Consider the following 12,737-nt stretch of genomic DNA (forward strand, 5'->3'; position numbering starts at 1 on the left):
TTAGTTCATCTGTGCTGGTTGCTCTGCAGTTTTCTTTTTCATGATGGGATCACTATATGGAATGTGGATGCAGGTCTCTGTTTGTCATGAAAGGCATATAGGATTCAATCTGGCAGGTGTTATGGTGGGTTAATGTGCTTTTTCTATTGGATGAAATAAGGGAGAAGTTGGGAAAGGAGTTAACAAAAATGAAAAAAAAAAAAAAAAAAAAGCTCCGACAATGGGCAAGTTGAGGAAGGGCAGGAAATCAATGGCAGCAAACCCCGGGCTCTTAAAGGTTCTCAAGCACCGAACTGTATGGGAATATCTGACCGGGTTTTAGGTTCTTTACAAAGGATTTTTCCTGTTCTACCTACCACTGCTGTGCGAATTTTTCCTCAAACAATAGCCATTATCTGAAATAACAGTTCAATGTCACAGATAACAGGCTACCGAAAGGAATTAGTCACCACCTCTTGTCATTTTCTCTCCCCCACAACCCTCCCTTTTGTTACATTTTTGCTTTAACTCGGCATTTTGGGCAAATAGAGATCTACTAGATTTACACATCTATTTGCACTTGAAGGAAACAAAAAGTGGGTGGCAGCCGTGTCGTCCCGGTTTGCACATAAAGTTTAACATCAGCACACTCCTCCCTTCCCCTCCCCCCTCAAGTGTCCTTAGACTCGCTTACTTTACTTAACTTTCCATTGTTGAGCTGCGGAAAATTTGGATTTTGTCCATTTGTTTTTATGAATGAAGTTTTGTGATAAAAAACATTTATTTCAATTTAACCGATTAGTTTTACTGAATTTTTTAAGATGGGCTATAAGTAAATCCGTCGACCCTTTTATTTTGCTATTAATTCTCTATATGCTGTCTTTCAATGTCGTTTCTGAAATGTGTTGGTAAAAATCCACCATATATTATTTAGAAAGCTGCATTTATGATGTTAAAAGTTTAAAAATCTGAGTAGTCAAATTGCTTGCTTCCACTTTGAGGCGTTCATGGTGTTTTAATTAATGTCAGAGAAAATGGCAAATCTCTACCAGACAGTCGTCAATCTCTCTAAACCTAGAATACATTATTTGGGCAGGTTGTATGCAAATGATGTTTCAAAATTTGAAGTTCCTTCTTCTAAGAAAATTGCGTGATATGAAAATTTAGCATCCCCTTCTGTTCACCTAACTATATAATAATGGAGGCAACAAATTAAGGTAGACTTACACTTTCTAGCTTTTTTTTTTTTTTTTTTTTAAAGATACTTAGCAGAAAACTGGAAATGTACTTGTCAAGTTTTCACTCTTTAGGCTGTTGTTTTCTGATAAATTATAATGTAATTATGCTTAATATGAGTCAGCTTCCCTCAATCCTCAGTCTCATCCTCGCTCCCTCCACCCCCTCTTCAGCGCAAACACCCTTACATCCCTGGAAGCACTTTTTCACCCCATCCCTCCCCATCCCCCAACACACACACACACACACACACACACACACACGTGCTTTCAGAACATCGAAACACAGGATATTTCCCTGGGGAAAGAAATCCTGCCTGGCGAGATCTCCCCATTGGTTGTTTACTCGGAGAAATCTACATGTTTAAGGGGATGGTGCATCCGTAATCAGTCTGTCCCTATAGGACTTGGGTCTTGGCGACCTTTTTGTGACCTCTCCCGCCGGAGGAGGCTGCTGTCACTTTAAAATTTACTGAAAGAGGAGCCCCTCTGGCTTCCGATCCCGATCACTCTGGGCGGCAGGAGATAGCTCCCTTTCTCCCTCGCCCCGGGTTCTTTCTGGATGGCCGAGCAGATCCTCTTTAAAGAGACAGTTCATGAAATAGAAACCCGGCGGCTGAGCTTGGAGTTGCGAAAGAGGAAGATCCCGTGAGGGTCTAGGACCGGGGAAGGCGCTGCGAAGGAGCTGAAAGGGGCTAGAGCTCCCTTCGCCTCCCCAGGCCCCCCACCTTTACGAACTCTCCTCCTCCTGCTTGTTTTCTCCTCCTTGGAACTGGGAGAGAGAAGTGGAAGAAGTTTTAGTGGGTTTCAGATAACTTTCATTACACATCGGGCTGATAAGAGTGAGAGAAAGTGAGAAAAGAGGGAGGTGATGTGAACCAGAAGGAATAGCTCCGAGCTCATTTAGGAGGGGAAAAAAGCCAAAACACACCAAACCCCGTCACCCAGACGAGAGAAGACTTCATTTCTGGTCTTAAAAATACACAGTTGGCGGACAATAAGTCTGAAACGCGTGGTCCCGGCGAGCAGATCCTAGAGACCGACAAAGTTATCAGAGACCCATTTGGAAATCGAGACGCGAGGTTTTTTTTTTTTTTTTTCTTACATCTCGAAATGTTGCTCGGGATCGTTTGAAAGGATTTTCGTTCAGGAGAGCTGGGGGCTGCTGATTATTTTGTTTGTTTAAGTTCTTCTGTGATTGCCTTTTATTGCTGAGTTGAGGCCATAGAAATATTAAGGTAAGAGAACTCACTTAAAAAAAAAAGTCTTGGCGCTGTGCATAGTTTGTAACTTCGGACAGTTTCCTGCCTTGGCACCCCTTCCCCCACCCCTCCCCAGCCTTCTTTTCCTCCTGCCCGCAGCTCCGCGGAGCCCCGCTGCTTAGCTACGTTGCTAAGACTGGCGATTTCCTTCTTCCTCCTGTGGAACGGTGCGATCTGGACGCGTCTCTGGGGTGGGTCGTCCGACCTTCGGTGGGTCTCTCTGCCGGCTGTCGGCCTCTTTTCCTCGCGCTCTTCTCCTGCTTCCCCTCCCTCGGCGTGTCTGTCCGTCTGTATCAGGGACGCAGAAGGTGGGGTTGCCAAAATCTGAATTCCTGGCACCGGCCACGCGACTTTGGAGCAGCTTTCGGCCGAGTTCCACCTTGCCAAGTAACAGCTTTGCTGTCCAACATCGTGTGCTGCTTCGCGAGAAAGTCACATACGAACCCTTTGGCTAGATTGTGGGGATTTTTTTCCCCCCACTCTCCCTCTCTCTCTCTCTCTTGCTGTTGGTTTTTTGAAAGGGCCTTTCTCTAAAGTCCAGCTTAAGGGACTTTTTTTTTTTTTTTTTAAGCTATCTTAGGAACTTGACAGCTTTTAAAAAACACAGGATTGTGTTAGATGAAATGACGGAAGATGTGTTGTTACTTTATTTTATTCAAGATTTCCGAGACGATTAAGACATTCAGGAGACAAATGTAGTTCTGCTAGCAAATCAAAAGTGAATAATTCACCCGGTGGGGGTGGGGGACCTTTTGGGGGAAAGTTAGGCTTTTGTCTTGGGGCAAGAATATTGAGGGTAAGAAAGTTAATAGGTTGGTGAAATATTTGAATAATCATGTAACAGATATGTAAAAAGACATCCTTTGGAAATGAAACCTTTTTAAAAAATTAATTTCACTGTTGACAGTGGCAATGGCAATAATGTTAACATGGAATAAAATTACACCCAGAATTTTTATGTGCAGTGTATGTAATACTTAATTCCCTGCCCCCGCAAAAGGCAATGCTTGAAAGCTGAAGGGATAGATGCTACTTGACTTTGAAATTAACACGTTTGCCACGACTTTCTACAAATATGAAATGGAACTGGTGTTGCATTTCGCTGACTTCACCCTGTTTCCATCATTAAACATTTCTCTACTGTGTCAGTAAAACTACCTTTTTTTTTCTACTCAAGAAGACAAACAAACAAACAAAAGTTCAAAAACAGGAACCAAACAAACAAATATATCAACAACCTGCAACTTTTACTATTTTCAAATGTGTATTTTTATTGCTGTTTTTGTACCTTCTAGACACCTGGGGAGGTACAAAAATCTCAAGCTGCTGTTTACTTAGTAATGAGGGAAGAAGAAAACATCTTAACGTTTGTAATTTTATAAACAAGAACTTGTTAAAAATATGTCCTTTGTACTAGAGAGGATTGAAGTGTAGATTTTTTTGTTGTTAGTGTGAAGAGGGGTCCTTGAAAAAGACTTTGACATGTGTGTTTGTGTTGTATATGTATGTAGCAATTACTAGTCCTATCTTCTGTTTAGATTTTTCTCTTTTAAAATTGTGGGACTACTTTCTGCCCTTTAATTGCCTCCTGGCCAAAGGCTTATTCATAGTGCCTCTTGACTAGTGCCTTCAGAACACTAGGCTTCTCCTTGAAGTTTGTGGTGAGTTAATGACTTGAATCTGCAACTGGATGATTACTTGAATTCTATGCAAAATTGCTTTTGCTTTTTATAACCAAAATTTTAGTTTTAACTTTTATACAGGTTTAGAGACAGCAGAGTTCTGATGGGGCTATTTAATTCATTATTTTTGTTCTAGACTACATTGTTTAGTCTTTGATTGGAAGCTTCCTCAAGTTCACTTTAACATTTAACATAAAAACTGCCAGCCTTTCTAGTTATTCACCATCAGGTCAACAACTCTACAGCTTTCCCCAGTAATGTTTAAGACATTACTGCTGTTAGTGAATCAGAGTAGCTTGGTTTAAGTATGAAAACCTTAGACATGGAAGTTTTCCATTTCAGCTTTTGTTTAATAGGTATACTAATGATTAGTAATTAGGATAGGCCAAATGTAAACTCTCCTGAGAAATAACAATACACAACCATATATAATGACTGATTTATTACAATGATATTATTGCATACTTTTGCTTGTTCACAAGCAGTCTTATTTTGCTTACTAGATGTATAATTGCAATTTGCATTGGCATGTGTTAACTAAATCATTAAGTTGCCATACTTTGCATGTGTGTTGACCAATCATTTATTTTCATTTGTTTTTCTTTAGTTTGGGCAGAAGCATCTACCAGACACATCTTATTATCTCTTTCAGTTAAGGGTATGATTTAATTGTTTCATAGTGGTGAAATGTAAACTATGAAAAGGAATTTAATAATATTTAGATTAAACTGTTCTAATTGAATTAATTGAAAGTGCAGAAATGTGATTTATATTGTGGAGCTATCTGAACACAAACTACTTATTTATTTTAGAAATAAGTTAATATATGCTCCTCCATGTTTTTCATAAATATTACATTAGATAAATTGTTACATCATGCATAACATTCATGCATAAAACAGGAAAACAAAATTTTTAAAACCAATTAATCCATTTTAGTAGTAATTTACATTTGCTTTGTTTCTTTTAAAAAAACAGAACATTGTGATTTCTAAAATAGTTTCTTATTACTCCTCTTTTATTAATATGCATGCTGTCTGACTTTTTTTCTTAGAAGGATTCAAAGGAGGAGTATACGTTTGAATGAAACATTTACAAGCAATTAGCCATTTTAATGAATGAACCAATATGAAAATTGATTGTTCTCTTGTTCTTCCTTTTAGATCTTAGATGAGTTTTGCAATGTGAAGTTCTGCATAGATGCCAGTCAACCAGATGTAGGAAGCTGGCTCAAGTACATCAGGTTCGCTGGCTGTTATGATCAGCACAACCTTGTTGCATGCCAGATAAATGATCAGGTATGTTGTAAAGATTTTCTTGTCTTTCTCTGAGAGCACTAAAGTATCAGTGAAGCCTGAAGAATAAAAATAACAGTGAGCTGCAGTAGACCCTTGTGGCCTGTTTGTTGATATGGTGAAAGGTAATGCAGAATAAAGTAAGATGCAGAGTAAAGTCATTTCAGTACTACTTCCTTACAGTACTTCTTTCTTTTGAGTAGTTTACTCACTTTGTACCAGTACCCTTCAGAAATGCTCTAGTTTTCTGAGTATGACTGAATGATTTAAAAACTGAGTGCTTGCTTATTGCTTGCTGTTCATCACAATTTTCCTTTTCCATCATAACATAGAGACATTGATAGAGAGTACTGAGCTCGTCAAGAACACTTAGTGGATTTGGGCAGAAATTAGAAGTGATACACTTAAAATTTTATGCAGACTTAATGTAAAATAGTAAGTAGGTATATATATATATATATATATATATATATATATGTGACGTAGGTGCAGACTTACCTGCTTATGCATTTTTTATTTGCCTAATTTTACAAAAATGAGAAGCACTTTTTAGTTTAATCAAAATACTCGATTTTTTTAGTATATAAAGAAAGTTTTAAAATATCACTGCTGCCTATGGCTTTTTGAGGCTGACTTTAATAACAATAACTGTGAAATAAAGATCATGAAAATACCATGCACTCAATAAGGGGAGGTTATGAATCTTGTAACTTGGTATGACAATACCTAAAACAACAAGAAATTCAGGTGGTTAATTTTTGTTTTATAAACTTGATTCAATTGGAATTTAATTATGTTATCATCATTTATTTCTTTTAACCTAATGGTTACCTAAATCAAATGTGTTTTCAAAGACCATATTGAAATGGCTGCATGGAACATCTACTATGAAAATCACCACCGAGAAAAAAAAAAGTTTAAATGAGATGTTTCCAGTTGAAAGCTGTTAGGTAATTCTAGAGTCATAATGGTCTTCGTCTCTATTTCAGTCATCGTTATGAGATTATTCTTTGGCATTTTACCAGCTACCAGATAATTTTTACTGGTTAAACTGTATAAGAGGTAGTAAATTGTAAATTTAGGTTTAAGTGGGAATCATTTAAAAATCTTCACTGTATGTCAAAATAATAAACCAAGTCAATTGTTTTATCCCTTTGCCTTAAGAAAACAAGAGACATTATTGACAAAGGAAAACATTATTAAATTAGCTATTGATTGTGAGCAGAAAATCTCCCAAGCCCCTCATATGAGTTACTGTCACCATCAACAACAAACATTTTTTTGAGCACTATTTGTAGATGTGGGAAATACATAGGTGTTACAAGTGAGAGAATTATTCATGTATGTTTCCTAAATCAGGAACTGGAGGATCTCGAAGGGCAGTTCTAAGATGAAATAGTATAATTACATCATAGTAACTTTTTGCTATCCATGTGTACTGACAATAAAATGTATTCCCTTAGATAGATACAACTGCTATAGAATCAGTGAAAAGATGATTGAAGAATAGGATCGGTAGCCAACATGTTATTCTTTTAATATTTACATGTCTAATACTTTATAAATAACAGTTCTGTTGGTCATTGGGATTCCTGATTGCATTACAAGAGGGAAACTATTCTGTTGTTCTTCACTATGAATTGGATTGTTTATTAGAGTAGGCATTTATAATTAGACCATGGTTACATTTGAAGAACACATCGTAAAATGCATTGTTTTCGAAAGAAGATATGCTGGTTCATACCTTAATTTATCTAAGAACCAGCCAAAATAGTTAATCAAGAAAAACATTTAAGGGCAATATAAGGCACATGGTTATTATTTCTGTAAATACTCATTTTAAATTGAAGTGTTATGCTGGCAGAAATCTAAGATGATAACAGAGTGAATATCAAATGACATGATTGTGAAATTGACATTATATGGTTAAGTAAGTTCACCCATAAACAAGGAGAGAGAGAGGACAGAGTTGTCTGATAGAACTACATCACGTATGTTCACATAAAATCACACTTCGCCCAGTAGACAAGACAAAGGGGAACACATGCCCAAATAGTGTATTTGTATATTATAAATATATTGTTATACAAATTCATATGCATATTTCTAAAAGCCAATTAAGACTAGCAAGCAGTTCTGGACACCTTTGAAATGGAAATGTTGGACTAGGTGCAATAAAAGAGCTGACTAAAGGAATTCTCTTAGTCTGTTGTTTCGCTCTCTTTTCCATGAGGAATAGGAGCTGCCAAATGGTGAATAAGCACAACTCATCACATAATGAACATACCCGTTGCAGGGGATGTTATTTAACAGCCAGACAAAAAGAAAGGCCCTGGATCAGGTGTAATTATTAAACAGTAACAACTTCACCTTACCTGCACAAGGCAAAACCAAATGTAGCAGTCTTCAAGAAACTATCTCTGCTCTGATTCTTAGATAGAATTCAAATTTAGAAAATTAATTTTAATAACAATACAGGTGTAATGCCTAGGCAATAAAAAGGAAGAATTTCAAATGAATCTCTTAACTACAATCTAATGATTGTAGTGATAAGGCTTCTAACAAAGAAGGGAAAAGATTACAAAAGAAAGAAAACAAACAAACAAACCTGAACAAAAATGTATATTACAGTTTGCACTTGCAAAGATACATATTTTAAAAAATTCTAACGTTCAAGATCAAGGCTAATCAATTTGGGTCCGTTTTTAAAATGATGTGTTGATATTTAAATGAGAATAAATGTGCTTACTATGATGATACAGAGTTTGATAATATGGGAAAGACTTAAAACATGTATGGTGGATAAAAAACAGTGTTTAATTTGTTTGGTGGCGGAGATATATTTAGAAATAGCATGTTTTTCAGTTTTCAATTAAGTTGATAAAGGACATAATCTCTTTTGTATCATAAACACAATGGCCACGCAATTAACATTTTCCTAAGACATTTCGACAGTATTTTACTTGAGGATATTTTTCTGAACTTAAATTTTCCAGTGGACTTCTAAGAGTTATTCTATTTTACTTTTTTTCCAGACTGGAGTGAGCTTTGTGGCAGTTTTCTTTCTTGACAACGCTGCCTAGGAAGATTTGAGTTTATTGTTTATATATGTCCCTTTCATTTGATTTTTTTTTCCCAAAAAAATTATTGCGGTGATGTTTTGGAGATACAAATTCTGAAAACACTACCATCACTGCTCAACCATAATTTCTAAGTTGCTGCAGCTTCTGATACCTTTTATTCCCCCCTGAAAATATTGTATTAACCATAGTAATTTGTCTTTATAAAGAAGGCCACGCCAAAGACACTAGTAAATTGAGACTACAATCACACTCAAGTCATGAAATAGTAGATCCATTAAAAACATCCAAGTCTTTTTATCCTTGAAGTCCTAATTTTTTTTTCCCCCTTCTATCTTAAAGAGTCTGTACAATACCACATAGCTACAGTGATGGGCAATATTTAGCTTGAAAATGTTTAGCTTGAAGACCAGGCAGTGCTTAAATATTTCTACGTGTTAGCAATCTGAAGTCATCCTTTACTATCAGGAGCAAGAACTGGTACTGAGAGGTAGAGCAGGGCAGGAAGAAAGCACAGAGTTAGATGACCTAAGCCCCTTCCAGACTAGATTCTCAAGAGGAGCAGATACTAACAGATAGCATAAAAATGGTTTGTTAATTATTCAGAGCATTCATTTGCAGAAGTGCCCCTTGTGTTTAATGCAAAGGAGACCAAACATCTAAATAATTTACTGAACTTAAAAAAAAAAAAAATTCTTGATATTTTAATATCCTTTTCTTTGAAGTCTGAAAGACATCTTACTTTCACAAAACATTCTGATTGGTGGAGGTAGCACATTGCTTTAGATTCAGTCTCACTCTTCTACTTTCCTCCTTCCTTTGAGTTCTTTCCTCTTAATCCCATACTTCCATGCCCTTCAATTAGATCAAAGACAGGGATACCTATAGACTCTGGATTCACCTCAAACAATGACTGTTCTCATCTTTGAATGTGCTCACAAGTTTTGTATAGGTCCCTGGACATAACAGTTTTCTTCCAATACTTCTTCATGGTGAAACCATATTGGTTGTATCAGACAGGACACTTAGGCACAATTCATGTAAGCTGATTTTTTGGAGTTAAACAAGACCTGTCTTTCCACTCATGATAATTAGAATGCTCTTGCATGTGCTTCAGAGTAACATTATATATATATATATATATATATGTGTGTGTGTGTGTGTGTGTGTGTGTATGCATTCTGCATCATAGGAAAGTATATGATTTTATACACACTCCTACCCTAATATGGTCTACAAGTGGAGTAAAGTTCTCAAAAACCCAAGACTTTATCAATCTTGTCATTTACACAAGGTGATAAGCCCTTTCGTTTTTAAACAGGTCTTTGACAGCTGGTATTTAGTAAGTAGAATAAGAGCAATCTGCAGTTTGCTCTGAATAAGAAGAAATAATATTGATAAGATCTTGTCTGATACCTGATGTATATTTTGAAGAAACAAAATCTAGAAGAATGAGTGCCTCTCAGAGAATACAAAATGAGAATTCAGTTAGGGTATTCTGCCAGCTCCCTTGTGGTCAATGAGCAGCAGCAAGATTCTACTGTGTTTTCAGTTGGAACAGGCATTGTTCTCATTTGTGATTTACCTTATAAAGTTTTAACTGCTTCCAGGATGATCGTGGCTGAGTTGGCAACCCATTTCCCTTTCTTAAGTCCACGTCAATGGTTCTATCAGACTGCTGCAACACTAGAACAGTATTATTATTGCAGGCTTATTGTGGGCTCAATTATCAAGTTATTTTCTTTGGCTTTTTACTGGGAAAAATAATCTGTTTTCCTGCACCATTCAATTAATACAATTTGTGCAAAAAAGCAGGGCTGATCAGCCATATACAAACTAAAATATAATTTTTAGCTTCTTCCCACTTTGTAAAAATGTTTGTGTCTACTGTCAGGTCATTTGTTAATTTGCTCTTCCCTTACAATGATTTCTGTCCACATTTTGTAGGACTTCTTTTGATGTTGAAATTATTATTGGCTTTGGCCATTTTCTTTGCTTTGCTTTTAAGTCAAGTTCCACTTTTATACCAAAGTTATGCTCTGCTGTTTTAAGATGAATGCCAGCTGGCAATACCTAGAGACTGGCTTTGTGAAAGATGCCTAAGCCGATTTAGGGGATGTTGTCTGGTTGATAAGTTAGTTCCTTCACCCGAAGATGAAACTGTCTCAGATGTAGTTTGCCATCTGATATTTACATAAAGCAAATAGCATCCTTTCACCCAGAAGATTCCCTCACTTAACAATGCCCAAGACACACTGCAACAGTACTCTACGTGCTAGCATTTTTATTAAGATAGACCACAAAGTTGCAAAAGAGGGTGACCTGAAGTATTAAGTGCACATTTTAACTGAATTAGTGTTTGCATATATATAACATTTTTCAGAAATATTTCAAAGCAGCATCTTGTTTGTACCTGTTCTCACCCATAGTAGACTCAAGCTGTGATGTCACCAAGCAAGTAGTCATCAGAATGTATTAAAGGCTATCAAGAAGATGAGCTTATTAGCCAAGGACACAGCAAAAGCCTTCAGCCTAGTAAAAAATCTAAAGATAATCTTTAGTTTCTTCATCATGTAATGATGGAACTGTTCCTAACCATTCTGAAACCATGGAGAATGATCAGAGAGCTTTCATGGGATCAGACAAAATGGCCACGTCAAAGACAGGTGGCTGTTGTATGTCCCTAGAAATTATATTTAGAATAGTCTTGAAGGCTTATAGAGAGAACCTTAGAAGTTATTCCAAGAGATAGCTTGAAAAGCTTCCAGGCTGGGTACACTGTAGGAGCCACATATAACAGTAAGTGAATCTTTATCACTTGCTCTATTTATGCAAAATGAACCCAACAGTCTCTTCTCTCTGTTCTATTTCATCCAATAAATTATATTTGGTTTTCTCTCCAGATTATTAACAAAAAGGTAAAAGTGAAGGAGAAAAAAAAAAATTTCCAAAAATATCTTGGTCCTTAAAATTTGTCAGTGGATAAACCAAAAACCAAACGCACTACCATAGGGTCATATCGGACTCATATCGACTCCTCCTTGTGTTTCCGAAGCGGTATCACTACGGAAGTAGATTGCCCAACCTTCCTTCTGAGGAGTGGCTGGTGGGTTTGAACTGCCAGCCTTCTGGTGAGCAGTCAAGTGCCTTAGGCACTATGCTACCAGAGCTCCTTGTCAATGGATACATACTTTTATTTTGGAAGTGGATGTATAGCAAGACAGTATCTGATCTTTCTCAGTTAATATTTTCTTGTCTTTAAAATGTAACCCTAAAGATAATAAGGATACCTTTCCTTTGGGGAAAGTAAGGAAATTAAGAATGGTTTAGTTTGGCAAAGTTATATCCCAACAAAGCTTCTAGAATGTTGGACAGAAATCTTTGCTTTCTGTCATTAACCTCTCTGATTGCTTAAGACACTTCTTGTTACCTCTTACTAATAATTGGATCCTTCCTCCAGAGGCTAAAATGTGACATCACACTTGCACTCCTGAATTTGGGTGTCCCACATTGCTGTGGATAGAGCAGGGGTCCAGACCATTTTTTCTAAAGCATCACTTAAGCCTACAATGTATCTGTGGTCTCCATATCACCTTTGCACAGTACTAAGGCTGACAGATGTGTTCATATCAAATGTTGACTTTGTTCAGATATGTAAACTATCATCTCCCTTCCCACCATCCCCCAAATGGTAGAGTTCCACTCAGCTTTTCCTAATCTTCTGAGTAGTAAATTGAAGGAGCCTATATAGTAAATAAAGCATTCAGCCCAAATGTTGAGAGCTGGAAGAGGAAGAAATCAACTTTCAACTTCAAAGTGGGAAGACAAGTAGTCTGAAAAGGTTGTCTCTTAGTACAGATTTTGCAAGGGAGTACATTTCTCTATTATTTCAATTATTACAACTTCCTGAATAGGTTGAAGGTCATTCATAATTCACACTTCTGTCATTTTTAGACATGCCAAATGCCATCCATTAAGCATAAATAAAACTTCCAGTGCTTGAACAGGAAAAATAAACGGGAATTAATAACAATGAGGCCTTGTTCATCCCTTTAAAAGAAAATGATGTGTTTCTTTTCTTTCTTGTTTCCCCCTTATGCTCTGACTTTTTTTTCTGTCTCAATAGTACAAACATAATACTTTAAATTGATCCAAACATAGCAAGTTAGACAGCAGGCTGGTCTGACAGACTGGATTTTTTCTC

At 36.7% G+C, this 12,737-nt stretch overlaps 1 protein-coding gene across 1 annotated transcript in view; it reads left to right on the forward strand.

Moving 5' to 3' along the window:
• The window catches only part of MECOM (MDS1 and EVI1 complex locus), a 380,507-nt gene that overhangs the window by 313,634 nt on the left and 54,136 nt on the right, over nucleotides 1–12,737 (forward strand). The window contains exon 2 of the mRNA XM_007946650.1: nucleotides 5,322–5,456. Coding sequence (XP_007944841.1) covers nucleotides 5,322–5,456 — 135 coding nt within the window. The remainder of the gene's footprint in view (nucleotides 1–5,321; nucleotides 5,457–12,737) is intronic.

This window comes from Orycteropus afer, unplaced genomic scaffold (assembly GCF_000298275.1).
Source record: "Orycteropus afer afer isolate SDZICR_OR568_19922 unplaced genomic scaffold, OryAfe1.0 scaffold00168, whole genome shotgun sequence".
NCBI lineage: Eukaryota > Metazoa > Chordata > Mammalia > Tubulidentata > Orycteropodidae > Orycteropus > Orycteropus afer.